The sequence below is a fragment of the Carassius gibelio genome, chromosome B16 (genome assembly GCF_023724105.1).
Source record: "Carassius gibelio isolate Cgi1373 ecotype wild population from Czech Republic chromosome B16, carGib1.2-hapl.c, whole genome shotgun sequence".
Lineage (NCBI taxonomy): Eukaryota > Metazoa > Chordata > Actinopteri > Cypriniformes > Cyprinidae > Carassius > Carassius gibelio.
Window position 1 is genome coordinate 22,981,166 of NC_068411.1, and position 19,072 is coordinate 23,000,237.

Genomic DNA, 19,072 nt, shown 5'->3' on the forward strand with positions numbered 1-19,072 from the left:
AAATTAAAGTGTGAAAAAATTGAAAAATTAACAATACATAACCAATGACCCTTTCTGACTGAATTCTGAATTTAGATCTTGCAATTAAAAATGTTTTTTCACCACTGAGTAACAAATAAGTAATTGCGACTTTTTATATTCAGATTAACTCACAGTTCTGAGTTTATATTTTGCAATTCGGTCTTAATATCAAACAATTCTCAGAAAAAAGTCAGAATTGATAAAAAAAAGTACGACAAAAAGTCACAACTGCCTTACATACCTATTTACAAGGTACTGTATGTTTTTGCTCCATTGTGGAAACCATACCATATAGATCTCAAAATCTGGCATTTATTAGTTAGACAACCACAGCCAAAGGGAAAAGAGCAGCCATATACTGTAGGCTTAAAAAATCAAGGAATAGTACATTACGCAGCAGTGGAAGTGGATTTATAGCACACTAACAGGGACCATCCTGCTGGAGTAAATGTGAGGTACGTGTTTTGCTCAAGGGTACGATAGCGAATCTCAGTAATGATTCAGTTCATGGGTCGCACTATCTGCCTTCAAATCCATGATGATCGTATCACAAGCCCAAAGCTGCAACTACTCCAATGCAGCCGAAAAGCAGCGATTTTTCAAGATGATGATACAGTACATCACACTTACAGTTATACATTTAATGGCTGATTTGAAAATAGAAGGAAAGTTCACAGGACACGGAAGCTCATTAAAGGGAGAAAAACAAAACAAAAATAATAAAAAAGGCTTGAGAAAACACTCTACAACATTTAGCAACTCAAAACTCTGAAACAATGCTATAAACACACTGCAAAAAAAATCACTCAAGGCATCAAAATGGATAAAGGTCTCTATTTACTCATAACATTTTATAATAACTTTCAAATCAACTATGTTTTTTATAATATTCTCATATATTCATATTTAAAATTACTAAAATTACTAAAAATACTCATATTTTATATAATGACTAAATCATTTTATTTATGAAAGTTATTATGAAGTGTCACCCTGCTCTTTTTAATACATTCATCACCCAAAATAGGAGCCCTGCTGAAAAAATTAAAAATGAATTTGACTTAAACCAGCCTCAGGTAGTTTGCTGGTCTTAGCTGATTTCATCTGGTCTATTTAGCCTCTCAGTCTGTCAAGTTGGTCTTTAGCTGCTCGGTCAGACGGTCCTCCAGTCTGATCAGCTGACAAATGCCTAAAACTCATCTAGAACCAGCAAACCTGCTTTTTTTGTTAAGTTTTAAAGGTGCATTCTTATTGGTGTATGAACTGCCTGCTTATTTTCTTTCTTATTCTGAAAGAAATTTCTTATTCTGCTTTCTTTTCAAATTTAGACTTTGAAAAATCACTGTTAGAGAACACAAAGCTTGATTCTGCAAAAGTTGAGGTGTAGCTCAGTGGCATACAATTCATGATGTATTAAGTTTAAAGATTAAAGTTTGGATTCAGTCTTACAGACTGCTGAAGACAGCTTCCATTTGGGGGTGGGGGGCACTTTTCAACTGGTCAGGTTTGAAGACTGGCTTTTCACCTGAGCACCAGCTTGGACAGGATGACCTTACATGAGCTAAGACCAGCAAACCCCCTTTCAGATGCTTTTTTTTTTAGCAACTATCCTACCACAAAGACTAACCTCCTGACCTCTGACCCCTCTCTCCACCTGTATTTGGAAAAAAAATAGTGTAAATGAAAAGGTGAAGAGAATATATATTTTTTTTTTTTTACCTGAAACTATGAAAACTAGGTACCAGTAAGAAAAAAAGAAACCTAACAGATGAAAGCTGAAAGTTTTATGCATCCACATTTAGGGACGGATATAAAGAAGATCTGTGTGACAGAGCCACTTTTCTTCATGTTTAAGTAATCCAAACAGAGTAATGCCATGACACAAAAGGGGGGAGGAAAAGCGAGCTAATGGGGAACAGAGGGAAAGAAAGCAGAGAGAAAGAAAAGAAAGAGCAGTGAAGTACTTACTTCCCTGTTTATCCGAATCTATAGGGTCCAAGAGTCGAAGAGGTGGGGAGTGGGGGTAGAAAAAGACAAGACAGACTCTAGTTAATGAGAGGCCAAAGAGAGCTAGAGGATTAACAGATCACAGACAGGAAGAAAGAGAATTAGAAGAAGAAAGAAAGAGAGAGACTTGTGTTAGCCAGCTAAGCTCTACGCCAGGGGACAGACACTCGAAAAGGAGGCATATATTTTGGATGTGCAGGTGGGCAAATCTGCAAACTAAACTCAAAGTGTGAAGGGTTTTATTTTTTCTACCTCTAGAATCATCAAACACAATTTAAAAATAACCATTTATTTCAAACTGGCTTCCGTGACACTCCTTCCATCTGTCATTGGTTGGACAAACTGATAGCCCCACCCCCAAACTCACTCCATTGGTTGAGTCAGCGTTGCTATGTGGGTCTGGTTCAAACAACAGAATGTTTTTAAAGTGCCTTTACACGTCTCAGGGAAATCAACAAACAAATGGCTTTCAGACTAGGAAAGTATTTTAATACTGAAAAAAAAATTACACACTTCTCTTTTAAATTACTCCATTTATTCCTGTGTAAGCTAGTTCCTTGCAAGTTCCTTCATTGGGCTGATTCAAGAGGTATTCAAAAGGAAAGGACAGCAATGAAAAGGAGTAAACACATTAAACAACAGAACTGCACTCACTTTAATACGTTCCCTAATAGCCTCTACTTACTGCCAAGTTAACCAGAAACAGTAAAAAAAGAAGCATCCTTTCATTATTGGTCTTTTCTGGACTTTTTGTGCTTTTTACATTCAAGGACAAAATAAAATTAATAAAATAAAAAAAAACTAATAAATAAATAAAATTAAATTCTTGTTACATTGGCCTATGCCCTGTTTTGTTCCTGTATATTGGTTCATGCTGAAAACACTAAAATGTCTTAGTATTTGAAAATAAACTTATTTTATGGGCAATTATGACAGACAAAATAATACACACTGTATACTACAGATGTAATATAGTTACTAATGTGCATTCATTCTTGACTATTCTTTCTCTTAATATTTTTTTGAAATCACTCAATGCTACACATACACAAAACATTTTTATTCAGAATAAACACCATAATTCAGCAATTAATTTGCTGTATCCAAGGCCCTAATAGTCAAGGTGAGGAAATTAGCATCTTGTTTTAAACATTTTAAATGGATAGTTTATGAGAATTTTCAGTCTTTTCTCATCATCATTTTGAAAATTCAGCCATTTCTGTTCCACAGAAGAGGGTCACACGGGTTTTAAATTACATTGGGGGTAAATGGAAAAACTAAAAACTAAACTAAACTTGATTTAAGCACAAAAGTGGAGAGGGTCCTATGAAGTGAAGGTGGTCCTGTCCAACCTGGTGCAAGCTTTGAATAGCAGGTTCAAAGAGGGCAAGGTTGGCTGACCATCTGTGCCCACCTGCTTCAAAATGACCCAAAAACATTTTGCCACACATGTCAGTAGGCCACGCTTCACATCTGACCATGCGCTAAAATCCTATGGGAGGTCAGATATTGCAGGAAAGGAATAAAAACCAAAGTTCACCTATCACAAAAAGGACAGCTAGTGGTCTGAAAAGTTTCCTATCAAAAGAGATATGATAATATGCCAACATACAGTATGGCAAGGCTAAGGGAGAGTGTCCACTAATATCGAATAAACTCCAGGGAACCCACATAATGACAGAAACAGTGTGAATGTTTGTGAGTCTGGCTGAAGACAGTATGTGACTGCTGACTTACATCGATGTAATTGGCATTGATGTAATCAGAGTTGGGATCACCTAGCAGCGGGTGCAGTTTCACCCTGTGACGGTCATCTGAAACACAAAAACACAACCGCATGAGAACACTTAGCAGTGAACTCTCATTACTTCTGTGCAATAAAGAAGCCTTTTTCTATGCAAATTAAGTTTATTATAGGGAATTTCTTTCCACGTTACTTTTATTGGTATGTTAAAGGTGTGAAATCCTTCAGTGAACAGCAGAGGTAGTATGTGCAAATAAACCATGCTTTCAGCTAGTGAATTTCCAAAAGTGAATTTCCCCCTTTTACATTTCGGAACATCAAAGCATTACATTATCAGACATTTAGTAAAACTGAATTAAGTTTTAACATCCATAGAATGTCTAAAGGCATTACTTTGAAATCATGATATTTTTGTACGCATACAAAGATTGAAAAAAATGACTCACAACCCATCAGGGTATCGTGTCTTCCCTTAGTTTTATCCTTCTTCTTATTGATATCCCAGCCATCAAAGAAGCTCTACAAATATAAGATTGAATATAAAGAAACAGAAAGTGAGAGGGAGAGAGAGAGAGAGAGATAGAAAGAGAGAGAGAGAGAGCATATTTGTTAGTTTTATAAGATAATTCTGATAGACTTTGTCTAACATGCATTTAGACTAGATGTTCTGGATTATTTTGCAACCCAAAGACATGCCTTTTATGATATTACATGAAGCTAAATTTGAATGCAATTCCACTTTCATGGAGGATAACCATGATTTCACGCTTCTGTTGAACGCAAAAAAGGTTATGTGAACAATTATTTTATGTAAACACTTCTTTTAATATTTGCAACTGCACAGATTACAGCAAAAAATATTAAATTACACAGTGGACACCAGGTAAAGGAAAACTGAATGTTCAATATCAAAGGCACAGCATTAGGTAGACCAAAAAACTTCTAACTGAACTGATCTGCATCCTCGTCTTGTTTTAAATTCTCAGACGCTCCCAAACCCTGACTGTCAAATTTAGCATTCACTGAAATATAAATGTGAATAGAGGCAACATTTCCACTTCATACTAGATCTAATAGGTGCAAGCATATAGACTGCCAATTCTAGTGAACTTCTAAATATATTATATATAAATTACATAAAATATGCCACTTGATTTATTTTAAGGGAAAGACTGCAAATTAAAAATATTCATACATTCATTCATATATTCAAAAGAATATATATGAATATATATACATTTTGATTAATTTGAACCAAGAAAGTGGCAAGATGAAAACTACTATTTTCTGTTTCAAACTTTCACATAGCATCTTAAGGTTATAATAACATAAAAAATTTTAATCCAGGTTTTCATTTTCAAAGATTTATTATAAAATGTTACTATTTTTTCCCCACAATGCAAAAAATCAAAGATATCTTTATTTTTTGTACAACATAGTAAGTTGATCCACATATGGCAGCCCCTGAACTTGGTCAATACTAATATATATATATATATATATATATATATATATATATATATATATATATATATACACACAAACACACACACACTGTATATATATATATATATATATATATATATATATATATATATATATATATATATATATATATATATATATATATATATATATATATATATATATATATAAATTAGTATATACAGGCACTGGACTAAAAATACATTCATCAGTCATCGCTCCCAAAATTAATTTAACGGGTCATCTTTTTAATGCTGTTTGGGAAAAAAGGGAGAAAACATGACCTAATAACTCTGCGAATATACAATTTTGCGTAAAATTCAAAATTGACTCTTCAATACCTACCAGATACAATACTGATTTTGGCGGAAACTACTTTTTTTGGGGGGGTTTTATGGCGTTCATCGCATTTATCGCATATATATTAGATACACCTTTCTGGTTAATACAGTAACACCTTTTTGCTTGTAGGACAGACCTCTTCTCCCCGTTTTCCACTCTGTTTCCTAACTAAAGATCCTGTCAATAAGCACTGATCAATGGACTGTACTTGCGGTCCGCAGGGAAATAAAGCTTATGAAACCCTGCCGTTACATTTGTGTGCTCTCAAACTCTGTTTCTTTTTTCGCTTATGAAGCACAAAGACACTGACCTCAAACACACACACACACACACACACACACACACACTCACACACGTATAGTGACACTATGTCCAGGAAAGTGCGTATTGATTTTTGAGTTGAATCTGTTTCACACTGGGGGGGAGAGTTTAATGAGTCCACAAGCTGAGCTCCTGAGAGGCAGGCTAGTGGCAGAGCTCTGATTATGTGGAGGGATGTTTTGTCTCGTAGCTCTGTGGACAACAACAGATAGAGGAGAGTCAACAGTCCACATGAGTGTGGCGCCGAGAGGAGAAGCTCAAGCCGCATTCTGAGGAGAGAAAATTAGCCACGGAGGAAGAGAGGGAGGAAAAGAGATAGCAGTGTAGTGTGCTCTTTGTGCAGTAATGCTGAAGGGCTGTGTGACCTCTACTTTCCTCTCAATAACTGCTCCTCTATAGTCCATGAGGGAGTGATGCCAACCTGTCCGTGAAGAACAGCTCAAACTTGCTGCTCTGAAAGTTGGCCAAGTCACAACTGTGATACGTAATGTACTATTCATAAAGGTGCATTACAGACTGCTCTTTTACAACATATTTGTATCACTTTACATCAGACTAAAAACCGTTTTCAGTAATTGAACTATACATGAAATAAAACTGAATGTAAATATTAGATGAAAAACTAATAAAAAAAATTGAAAATGGCAACAAGTATACTAAAATACCGAAACTACAACAAATACAAATATCATTTAGACCTATATCGAAATATACCTATATAGAAATATTCAAGCTTTTCTAAAGTAAAATATTCAAAGCACATTAAAAATGACTAGACTTAACATGAAAACTGAAACTGTAAAAGCTAATTGAAAATATCAATAAATACTTAAGTATACAGTATAACTAATACTAAATATTGCCTCAAAGTTTTATTCCAGGCCAGGACACCCTGATTATTAGCTAAAAATCCCAAAAGTGAGCCTAATAGAGTCAGTAGAATCTTAAAAGAACATAGCAAACTGTAAGTGTAATTGGTTACACTTCAGTTTAGGGACTTGTTGCTTATAGCATGCATATTACTAGCATACTGGCTGTTTATTAGTAGTTATAAAGCACATTAATGCCTTATTCTGCATGACCATATTCTAATCTTACCCATTAATTCAATTTAACAACTACTTTACTATGTATAAGCAGTGATTAGGAGTAATTTGAGGCAAGAGAATTGGAACCATGTAATCTGATCTGAATACTCTTAGCGAGTTTAGAGCTATTGTGAAAAAAAAAAAAAAACATTTGGCTGCAACTGCTATGGTATGAATTATTTTTTTTCTTTCTACTCTTTTTTTTTTTTATTATTATGTATTTTTGATGCCATCTGGACCTGGCTACTAATTATCTTGGCCTTACTCACCAGACGGCACCCTGGAAAGCACATTCTTGATCTAACAAGCTATAATCTGCCATTGATTGTAAGATCATATCTTTGAAACTGATGATTATATAACGCAAAAGCAGAAATCCAGTCTTAGTATGCAGTTCTAGATCAAAATTGTCTAAAAGTGGACCAGATCTTATGTCAAATGTCTGGCTATGTAAGACTAGGTTGAGGTCAAGCTGGTTTGGGCTGGCAGATATGCAGCAAACAAGCTGCCATGTTCCAAAAACCATCTTGACTACCTCAAGCTGGAATGAGCAGCTTTACTTCAGCATGTCATATTGTGGAGAAGTGATAAGAAGTTTGGAATATGTGTTTGTGCATAAACATGCATCTTTGCATTAATGTGTTTGTGTGTTGGGGATTGGATGCAGAGGTCTGTTTTGACAAGTCTTGCAGACGGTGAGTTCTGGAGGCTGGAGATCTCCCAGCTAGACATCTGTTCGCACTGACAGGTCCCTCCACGAACGCAACGGCAGCTCCCAGATAAACCGCATTGTAAGCAGCACTAAAGCCCAAGAATATTCTGACTTCTGTAAATAAATCAGAAAATCTGTGTGGGCAGCTGTGAAAGATTTATTTTATTATGACTCTCTCTCTTGCTTGAATGCGTTTTATATATATATATATATATACATATACATATATATATATATATATATATATATATATATATATATATATATATATATACTATAAAAGCCAAAATAACCCAAAAGATATGGTTTCCTCTGAAATAAAACTCAAAACAGCTATGCCAAAGCATTTTTTTTTTCTATTTGAGCAACAGGTGCATCTACAGGGAGCAGTTATTTCAATATAAGAGTGTTGCAATTCAGTGACTGTATATGCAAATATGCTATATAGTATAAATGAAACACTACTATTATTATTGTTATTATCTCAATAACTGGATTTTCTGCTTGCTTGTATGAAAAATACAGTCAAACTACAGCTAAACAAGGTTATTTGAAGACTAGTCTCAACATTGGCACACTGACAGACCTTTCACGAACCTTGGAATTCATAATTCAAACTAAAAAATAAAAATAATCAATAGCTGGACGAAACCACCAGTTCCGATTAACTGACTTTGTGCAATTTCTGGTAGCCAGCGAACAAGTTTACATCAGCCAGGATGCAAAGTGTTTCAAGATCCTAGGTTACTACTATGAGTGCTACTTAGGAAGAATAATTGGCTGCATTTGACAAAGTTAAGCAATAAGTAGCAAAGAGTCATTACTGTACATCCTAAGTTGTTCTTAAACTTTCACACCGTTTTAAGATAACAAATAAAAGGGTAAGTCACACAACATGAAAAAAAAAAAAAAAATACAAATAAAATAAACAAACCAAAAAACCCCCACCTCATATTCCTGTTTAAAGCCATAACCTTCTGCAGTTTTCATCTGGTTGATGTGTTGTAGGAGGTCAGCCACACGCACTGCCGGGTGAAGCTGACCCGTGTGATAGGGCGATCCTTTGCGGCCACACTGACGTCGAGGCGATCCGCCCAGAAGACTGCTGGACTCATTCATAGAGCTCCGTGGATCACCTTAGTAAAAATAAACAAGCACAGAACAAAGTTTACATGACATCTTTCATATAAGGATATCAAATAAACACAGCATAGGAAACAGCTATACCTGAAGCAGCTCAACTATCATAAAAGATAAAAAACAAAAAAACCATAAACATTTTATAAAAACAAAAACTCCAAACAAGTATAAGAGGGTTAATCTGAGAATTATCATCCCCTTATGACGCTTCATCTTCTGTGTTTATAATTGGCATTCATAAATATGATCAGGGAGCAATTATGAATTCATGACTAGGGCTGTGTATTCAAATAAATTAGCAGTCTGCTACTCATTTCTCAACGGAAATAGGAAATAAGAAACCCAGACAGTATATTCCACACAGCAGACACTTAAAATGTGGCAAGACAGCTCTGAGACGTGCCATTAAAACTTCATTTTGATCAAGAGATCTCTCTCTTTGAGACATCAACTATTCAGTGCCTGCAGAGTTAGATACCTCTGAATTGGATATTTATTTATTTATTTTTTTTGCTTGCTCTAATTTCTGCCATAGTGAAAATCTCGACCATGATGCCTTAAGGATGAGCTTCTGGTGCAGATCTGAGTCCATTTGCATCTCATAAACTGGTTGTGTTTGCCGAATGTGTGATTGTAAATGCAAGTTCACTTTTCGTTCTTACTACTCTTTATTGGATTTATGTTTATATTAGGATTGATACGTAGTCTTATGTCAGGGGAGAATGAGTGTCAGATTTGGAATCATATGAGAATTTACTACAGCAACAGCTCTACATCTTATATTTAAGAGCTGTGAATGCTGAGTGATTACAGAAGGACTGTGGCTTTGATGAAGCTTTCACAGTGACTACAAATGAGGACAAATTAATGGGAGGTGACCCAGTAAGTCCCTGGGCTTCACTTCAACTGTGTGCGTGACTGAAAGTCTTTATACATTCATTTGCAATCTTTGACGTTATCGCCTGATACTCTTGTTTTTAGCACCTGTAAGTGTGAGGAAATAATAGAAAGAATTATTGTACAGATTTCATCATTATGCTTGTGTCGCTCTATTTTCTGCCTTTACTTCTAAAAGTTTTCAACTAGCTTCTTTCATCCGCTTAATCACAAATTAAGTGCTAGATTAAGTCAAGTTCAGTGAAATATCAATGCAATAAGGTAGGGATGCATGATATTATCGGAACGTTATCCGAATCAGCCGATAAAGGCTTAAAATGTGAGCACTGGCTGATTTGGAAAAAAAATATGTCGATATGTCTTACCGATAAGATGTATATCTCACGTATGCTCATGGCGTGATAGTTATAAGATCATGTCAGCAGTGTGGTCATTTTTGAAGTAAACTCTTGCACAAATGATGATTAGATTAACTTTTTTGCATCGCCACATTACATTTTTGAATGCATGTACAGAACTATATCCGATGTCCCGGTAAGAAATCAACCAGAGCTGCGGTCCGTAACTTTGTTTGTTTTCAAAATGTAGAAAAATGTATATAATAAGTGAGTACACCATGAATCCATTTTCCAAACCGTGTTTTTAGCTTGTCCTGAATCACTAGGGTGCATCTATAATAAGTGTTTATATTCTAACTATTTTCGATTGCTTCGGGGGAGTAACCGCGGCGGAGTAACCCAGTACCTTTGTGATTCTTCATAGACATAAACAGAGAGAAGTAGTTCCGGCTACGATGTTCTTCCGCAAGACGCAAGCAGTTCTGTTTGTTAACCATTAGAGCGTCAAAAGTTACGAACTGCAGCTTTAATACTGTATATACTGAGTTATTCAGTAATAAGTAATATATTTTTCAAATGGATTATGAAAACAAAAATACAAGGAGTTCTAAAAGATTTTTTTTTTACTTTTACAGCTCTTTTGCTTTAGACCATCTATTAATGTTGAATACACAAATAAAATTTTATGGTTTCAACTGCATCTGTACTAGAAAAAAAACTAACAAACAAACAAACACACAGCAAAGATGGATTATTTGTTATTTTCAATGTACTCTCATTAAAAATATATTTTTTATAAAGTTTATTACACATAACAAATACGTTTTTTTTCTCAAAATTAACCAAAATTAAAAAAATATTAGTTTATAATCTCCGCACAGGAGAGGCTTGGTGTTTCAAAACAGGGAAATATATATATATATATATATATATATATATATATATATATATATATATATATATATATATATATAGAATATATATATATGTGTGTGTGTGTGTGTGTGTGTATGTGTGTGTGTAACTCGGTATCGTCTATCAGCCAAATTATTTGAAAATATTGGCATATAGGATTTCAGCAAAAATCTAATATTGAGCATCACTAATTTTAGATTTTAAAATAAATGGAAAAACATGAAAGAAATTACTTGATTTTTTCGAATTTTTTTTGTTGTTTTTTTTTAAGGAACAGATTGAATTTGAAGTTATTATTCACTGTTATTCACTGATGAGCTGTTAACCACTGACTGGAACATTGATTCATTAAATTAAATCCGAGAACAGGATCATTTAGATCAGTTTTGTAAACGGGATCAACCGTTTCACTGAAAAAATCTAATTCAAAAGACAGATTATTTCCTAAACTGGATATAATTACCCCTCCGATGAACTCACACAGTCAAGATTTTCAGTGAACAATGACTAAATATCTGCCTGTTTCTCACACAAAGCTATCACGTGGCTTCAGAAGACTTTTATCATACTTCCACGGTTCCAGGTGTCATTTTGGAGCTTGACGGCAACAGTCCTCATTCACTTTTCTTTAAAGTGATACTCTTTAAAAATTCTCCTTTTATGTCTCACGGAAAAAAAGTAAGACATATTTGGAACAACAAGTGCCCATCATGCAATGCGTTATGAATCATGGATTAGTTATATGGATTACTGTTTACTGCTTTCATGCTGTTGTTGATGTGCAAGTTGTCACTCCTTATTATTTGTCAGGAGTATTAGCTCTGTAGTCATTGTTTCAATGTGCAAGTTCATTTAACTGGAATAAATGAGTTGAAACAAAGCAAGACAAGTGCATACTACATGGTTATTTGTTTTTTTCATGCTTTGCGTCACTAATACACCAGATTACATAGAGTGTCTGTTCAACGAAGAACCCAGAATTAAATCCACACATATTCAGGTTTTAAGTCTGCAATTAAACTCAAGTTCAAGTCAAAGTGTGTGTGCTGGTGTTGTATTGTGTCACATCTTACTGCGAGTGCTGCACGTATGGGTGTCCATAAATGACAAGGCCATCCTCTCGTCCTCCTGCAGAGTGCTCTGATCAGTGAAACTGCGCTCCATGGAGCCTATCATATTACTCTTCTCTTGCCTGTACGTCATGGGGGTCTTATTCATGTTCACCGGCTTCCTACTGAGGAGACAGAGAGAAGAGGGCAAGGAGAGAAGAAGGGGAGGTAGAGAAATGGAACGTGAAAGAAACGAGAGAGAGAGATGAGGCGAGTTAGGGGAGTTGGTGAGAGAGAAAAAGAAGATCATCACTCCACTGCTGCCCCCTCTCTAAAAAGCGCACAAAAAAAAAAGCCATGAGAAATGATGATGCGCAATGGAGAAGAAGCCACTTACGGATAATAAGAGTATGAGTAGTAATCCCTTCTGGAAAGAGAGAGAAAAAAAATAAAAGAAGAGAAGAAAAGGGGAAAAAGAGAAGAAGAAGAAGAAGAAGGGACATGAGATGCAAGCACTGGTAGAGCTCTGATTAGAGTGAAAAATGGCAAGCCGTCAGCAGCTTGCATTTGCCACGCAAGTAATGGGACACATGCAGATATGCACAAAGCCTCAGCCAGAGCGGGAAATGGCGGCCTAATCACATACGTCATCTTGTTGCTTTTAACGAGTTAAACAAAGTGGCTTGCTGAGAGAGACTTTCACATTCGCTCTCTGCAGTCGTGCCTTTAAAGCAATTCGGCGGCGCAATCTAACCCAATATCCGCTAAATTGTCCAATGAAACGCTTGGAGAACACTTCCATCTGCATTCATATTACAAATGTTCTTCAACTCCATTTTGGGGTGCATTTGGATTAAATGGCTTAGATTTCCTGTTTTACACAAAGGCCCGGTAAATTTCTTTTCATTTCAGCGGGAAGAACTCCCATCGCTAGCTGAAGTAGGCACGTTCCTGTGATACTTTATCTCTGGCTAAATGACTGTGCTGAGGGTTTGCTGCACTCAGAAGTTTAGCTTATATAAACTTTTTTTTTTCTTTTTCCCAGAAGTAGGAAAATGAAAGCGAGAGGCTGAAGAGGTATATGCTGATAACTGATTATGGAAAAGACTACTAAAATGCAAACAAATTTGCCATAATATCTGAGATAGAGATAAAGCAATAAACCAAAGGTGGTCAAGCTGGTTTGCTTTTGGTAGCTTAACCTGGTTTGGTTTATCAGGTCCAACCAGGTTAATCCATAAAGTTCACCAGGTCAAGGGATGCATGATATATAGGGGTTTTAATTATTTTTGGGTGGAGATTAGAATTATTTTAGAACACAATTTTAAGTCAAAATAGTAAAGTAGAACTTTATTAAATGTACTTTCATTAAATGAATAAAAAGGCCTTGACATAAAAATCAGTTAATTTTATTGGCCATAATTTGAATATCTGTGCATCCCTAAAACCAGAAATAATCAGACAAGGAGATGAAAGTCTAAAACATTAGGCAATAACTATTCATGCATGTGAGAAATTCATATGAAAACAGATGGTGAATGGTCTTCATCTGTTGTTGAAGATGAATCTATGAGATGACCACTGCGTAGATTCATCTTCAATGATTGGTGCCGCTTGCGGAACGAGAGGCTTGTGTCTCTCATTCGCCACTGGATCTGATGACCTTTTGAGAACCGTGGGCTAATTATCTCTGAAAGCACACTTTTTCCATCCCAATTATTGGCTCATTTCTGGTTCAGGGCGGCAGCGGGCAGGGCCTAATTAAGTGAGTAATTGAATTGCATTTCTCTTTAATTAAATATTTCACACTCAGATAATCTCAGAAGATGAAAACCGCTGGCAATCTCTCGGAGAATGCAGCAGAGAACACCTGGGTGCCCATTGACTGAGCCGAATAATCGAAGTCATAAACCACAATGGGTAGGTTTAAGTTAGTCATAGCTGAACGCACAGTAGCCTGGTCTCTCAGGAACAGATTAAGTCTAATTTAAAAAGCACTTTCATAAAAAATATTTGAAAATGGCCCACAGACTTATAAGTGTCAGTGTAAATTTGAAGCAGTTCTTTGTTTTGCAGCACATACAGTGGCTCGAAAAAGATTTGGACACTTAAGTCACACGTTAATATGCACGAATAATAAAACATCATAGATTCAAATATATATATTTTTTAACCTTTTTATGTAATCTAATATAATGACGAAAAAATGTATCAGTGTAACTTAAATGTCTATATACGCTTCACATTTATGCTTTAAAGCAACACATGCTCTGACTCTCGTGTTTTCGTCCAGACAAGAGAAACTCACCCTTTTTTAATGATTATGATAATGGCCCCAAGTAGCAGTATCAGGACCACCAGCCCACCAGCGCACACTCCTAGGATGAGCCCCATCTCCTCTGAGCGCTGTGTGACCTCAAGAGCACGCTGATGGTCTTTACAGGCGGCTGAAGAACACACAAACATACATAACAACACTTGAGAACACCAGCAATTACATAGAGCCTGAATGAACATATTTACCGGCAAACAAAACACAAACACACAAATCCAAAGTACTGAGGAGAGGGAAAAGATTCAAATGAAACCTGACGGAGAAGAAGAGTTTATACCAGATGAACAAACATGTTAATTATGATCTCAACACAAGTTTTAATAATCGTTTGAATTCTATGAAAATAGGGAAGTCCACACCACAACTATAACGATAGCAACAAAGAGGAACAATATTTTTGGAATTATTATTTTTTTCTAGCTGATGAACGATAAAACATTGACAGCCAATCAGAATTCTCCTGCTTAAGCTTGAGCGTTTAAAGCAACGGACAACTTAACTGCAGTGCACACTAATGATAAACAGAACGTCATTGTGTGTTGGTGTGGAAATAATATAATAAAATGTTCTTCTAATTCTAACCAGGTTAAACAAGATAGAAACAGGGTGAACATATTTGGTGTGGTGACATGAGTTCAGCCCGATCAAGCTCTTAAACCAGCTTGTACCAGCTAATGACCGGCTAGCATCCAAGTAAATCTGACACAAGCTGGATTTCTCAGCAAGTTTAGAAGAAGTTAACAGACATTCAAATTGAAAAGCAGAAAGAGGTCTTTGGTCATCCACCGAGAGAGGCACAAGACAAATTTGACAATCTAAGAAAGCAAGTGAGAAAAGCATCTACAACATAGTCCTGAGTCAAAACTCAAAACATAGTCATGAGCCAGGGTGAAAGAAATGAAAGATCTGGCAATCACTCATCATGAGCCGTTTCTCTACTGTACCACGCAGATTGCACGCCTCCTCTGCGGCACAAGTGCCAACTGCACCCGGTCAGCTATTTATCCCCGGCACCTGTCTCCACTGACAGAGTGTGGGCAGGGGTCATTTCACAATCTGAGGCTCCTGGGGATAGCATGACTCTCTGTCACACCACAAAATGAGACTGTGTGATCTAAGAGAGAGAGAGAGTAAACAGAAAGTGTGCATATGCAGCGGAGCCTGAGGCAAACTGCCCTGACCTAGACACGCAGCAGCTGGGCTATTTATACTCTTTCACACACTCATGCTTGTACGGAGGATGTTTTGCATGTTTTTGAGGGGGTTTGTTTGAGCTGACGAGTATGTGTGAACATCTATGGGAATCTGTATGTTTTGCTATTTTCACAAAAACACAGAGGGCTTGTGCAGCAAATCCTAATCCAGCTAAAATAATTAAAGATCAAATATTCAAATGATACATACGATAAAAATGACTATATAAAAATTTGAATATGCTGTCTTTACATGTCAAATACATAAATTGTTATATATTTAAATATTACATACCACAATATAGAACCAACACTATGTAAATAAATCTTAAATATAATGTTCCACACAAACATACATTAAAACTGTAGGAGGGATTTCAGGACACACATTAAGATGCAAAGTATAATTCATAAACAACTGGCCCATGACACGTATAATCAAGCAGACATTTTCATTGAGGCAGACATTCAGCTGTTACACTATTCATTGATTTGGCAATGGCAAGCTGGTGTGTTGCCACAACAGTTTAGAAAAAAATTCTGATATTCTCATGCAAACAACCAGTGACATGGCTCAGAGAAACCTGCAAATGGCTATTTAAGTTAATAACTGGTTACTTGCCAATGAAGCCATGCCTGCCTAATCAAATCCACAGTGGGAGTGGGAATCCTACATCTGTGTTGATGGGGGACTAGAGATCATCTTACTATGCCTAGTGTTAGAACTTCCTTAAGGTTTCAGTGGCTTGAAAGTTACAGGGCCTTATGAAAAAGAAAGTGAGCTTGGGCCTGAGGAAAAAGGTCTGCTTTAGAGTTCCATGCAAGACCAAGGCTAAAAATAAGTCATAAGCATGTGCAGGGATGTGGGGCAGCAAGAAAAAGAATTTGCCATGGCGCGCTCTGCTCCCTCAACAGCCAAAGGCAGTTTCAAAACTTCCCTGTCTTTGTGACGATGGCCCACTCAGAATAGCGAAGAAATGCCTCTGAAAACTGAAGAGCTTTGTTTTGTTTTTTTCTGCATTCTTTCCATTGACTGGAATTCTAGTATGGCGTTGGATTGTACGCATATAATAATAGAAAAATGAACATTATGGCATTATGACCTCGCTCTCATGTTGTTTCCAAACCTGCATGATTACTTCAGAGGAAAACAAAAGAAGGAATTCTAAAAATCGTGCTTCTTGTTGTTTTTCATGGAATTACAAAGAACAGATATGTTGAAGATTCAAAAACTATGCAAAAGCACCATTAAAGTATCTTAAAAGTAGTCCACATCTTCCTCAAAAGCATGCTATTTAGAGTTGGATCATTCCAATTTAAGAAAGAATCGTTCACTGAAAAACTCAAAAGAATGATTCATTTAACATTTTCAGTGAATAACTTACATTCCAGTCTGTGTCTCTAACAGTGCTGTTGTATAACTTCCAAAGACATGGAATATTGCATAAGGATTAGTCTACAACTAATAATGGACTACTTCTGTGATAACTAAAAAGCCTTTTAATCTTAAAAGCCCCAGTACTCAGTGTAACTGTATGGAAAAGAAGAAAGTCACACAGGTTTGTAACTATATGAGAGTGAGTAAATAATCTGATATTTTTGGTTGGAGGGGAATAGTTTATTTAAAGTAGCGTTATTTAGACCATTCCTTTACTTCACTTCACTTCCCTTCCAATCCAAAGCAACTTTCTATGTGACAGACTTTAGATATCTGAATACAACAAAGACTATACAGTACTTTCACAAACACCCCACAGAGGTCCCACATTACACTAGACTTGAGAAGTCAGACTCAGAGGAATCTTTTAAAAAGAGCCCAGCCATGAATTATCTTAGAAGAAACCATCTCCTTTTATATAGTATAGCGCTTTTGGTGCACATCTTCACAGGCACAGATTTGCATCTAAGGCACCAATACAGTCTGTGTCTGCAAAGAGCCGATAACAATATTAAATATACATAATTCTTTAGATGTCAACAGTGAAGGGATCTGATCTAGATTTACTACGCCCACAATTAAATGCTCTAAAAAACAAACCTCATTTCCAAAAATAAATACTTTATAATAATGTTCAGTTGTAAGTGATTAGTTAATGATGAACTGATAATTTGAATAAACAAGTGCTTACAATAATATGCTAACAATCTGTGGATGATTTGTTAATTCATTTACAAGTCATGTATAAGTAATTAGTTAAATATTAACTAATTTTTTACAAAACATTACTATGTGTTCATACATGATCAATAAGTGAAATGTTAATATTATTTATCTATGTTTTGTAGATTAAGTTAAAAATCATTTACAAGTGATTATATGATGATGAACTAATCATTTACAAAACATGACTATAAGTTCACAAATGAATATTGATTAATATGCTAATGATTCACAAATCTGTCATAATTTACAACCTGTAAACGGAAGGTTTGTAAAACATTTACAACTGATGAGTAGTTTACACTTTAGTTTAGGGGATACAGAAAGTGTTGTAAATGCCTTGTATACACCTACAGATCATTTTTAACATGCAAGAAAAATCTACAAATTATATTTTACACATTTACAAGTGATGAGTAGTTTACACTTTAGATTAGGGGATGCCGAAAGCTTTGTAAATGATATATTCATGCATTTACACAACATGTAAATATTGTTGAAATACTTTGTAGTGTCTACTGCAATGTAAAGGCTCACTGGTGAGGGTGTAGACAGATGTCTTCTCTGACACGCATTGAGTAAAACTTCAATGGAGGGTAAAACCGGTTCACATTATAGCTAGATCCCACACACTCCAAACACAGAGTCTGTGCTGATGAGAGAAAGGGTTTAACACAACCCACTGAAATCCCCTGACTGTAAGTCATTTACACGTTTATTCACTTGACAGCTAATAATACATTATTTCAATGAATAATAAGTGATTAATAATATATTAACTAGTTACTTAACAATTTACTAAGGATCAGTTTTTTTTGCTATTTTTTAAAGATAACTTTACCACAGATTTGTAAATTATTAGTATATTACTTATCATATAATTTGTGAATATATATATATATATATATATATATATATATATATATATATATATATATATATATATATATATATATATATATATATATATATATATATATATATATATTACTGTTATTTAATTTATTGTGTCAAGCTAAATATTTCAGAGTGCACTTTTTGTTATATTTTCTTTCTTTTCTTCTTTTTATTTTGTAGAAAATAAGCCTTTTCAAGATGTTATTTTTAAAAGACCTGCCAACTGAACATTATAATAAACAAAACACATGTTCTCTTGTGAAATGATCTTGTTTTAAGCATACTCACCGTTAAACAAAACAAAGACTGATGCAGGCTATTGTGCCAACATAATAGCTCTAAAATAACATGCAAGTTCAATATTCTAAACATAAGATATGCAAGTTCATGCATAATCCCCACAATAACAGCTACATCACAAGTTCTT

At 35.3% G+C, this 19,072-nt stretch overlaps 1 protein-coding gene across 14 annotated transcripts in view; it reads right to left on the minus strand.

The window, feature by feature from the left end:
- LOC127974396 (receptor-type tyrosine-protein phosphatase U) overlaps window positions 1-19,072 on the minus strand; it is a 205,884-nt gene that overhangs the window by 24,778 nt on the left and 162,034 nt on the right. For 3 of the 14 annotated variants that reach the window (XM_052577616.1, XM_052577615.1, XM_052577613.1), the window contains exons 14-20: window positions 14,368-14,506; window positions 12,457-12,486; window positions 12,084-12,244; window positions 8,669-8,856; window positions 4,219-4,291; window positions 3,766-3,842; window positions 1,990-2,007 (exon numbers count right to left, since the gene is read on the minus strand). In XM_052577616.1, coding sequence (XP_052433576.1) covers window positions 1,990-2,007; window positions 3,766-3,842; window positions 4,219-4,291; window positions 8,669-8,856; window positions 12,084-12,244; window positions 12,457-12,486; window positions 14,368-14,506 — 686 coding nt within the window. The remainder of the gene's footprint in view (window positions 1-1,989; window positions 2,008-3,765; window positions 3,843-4,218; window positions 4,292-8,668; window positions 8,857-12,083; window positions 12,245-12,456; window positions 12,487-14,367; window positions 14,507-19,072) is intronic. The other 11 variants (XM_052577627.1, XM_052577626.1, XM_052577624.1 and 8 more) reach the window with 7 other exon arrangements.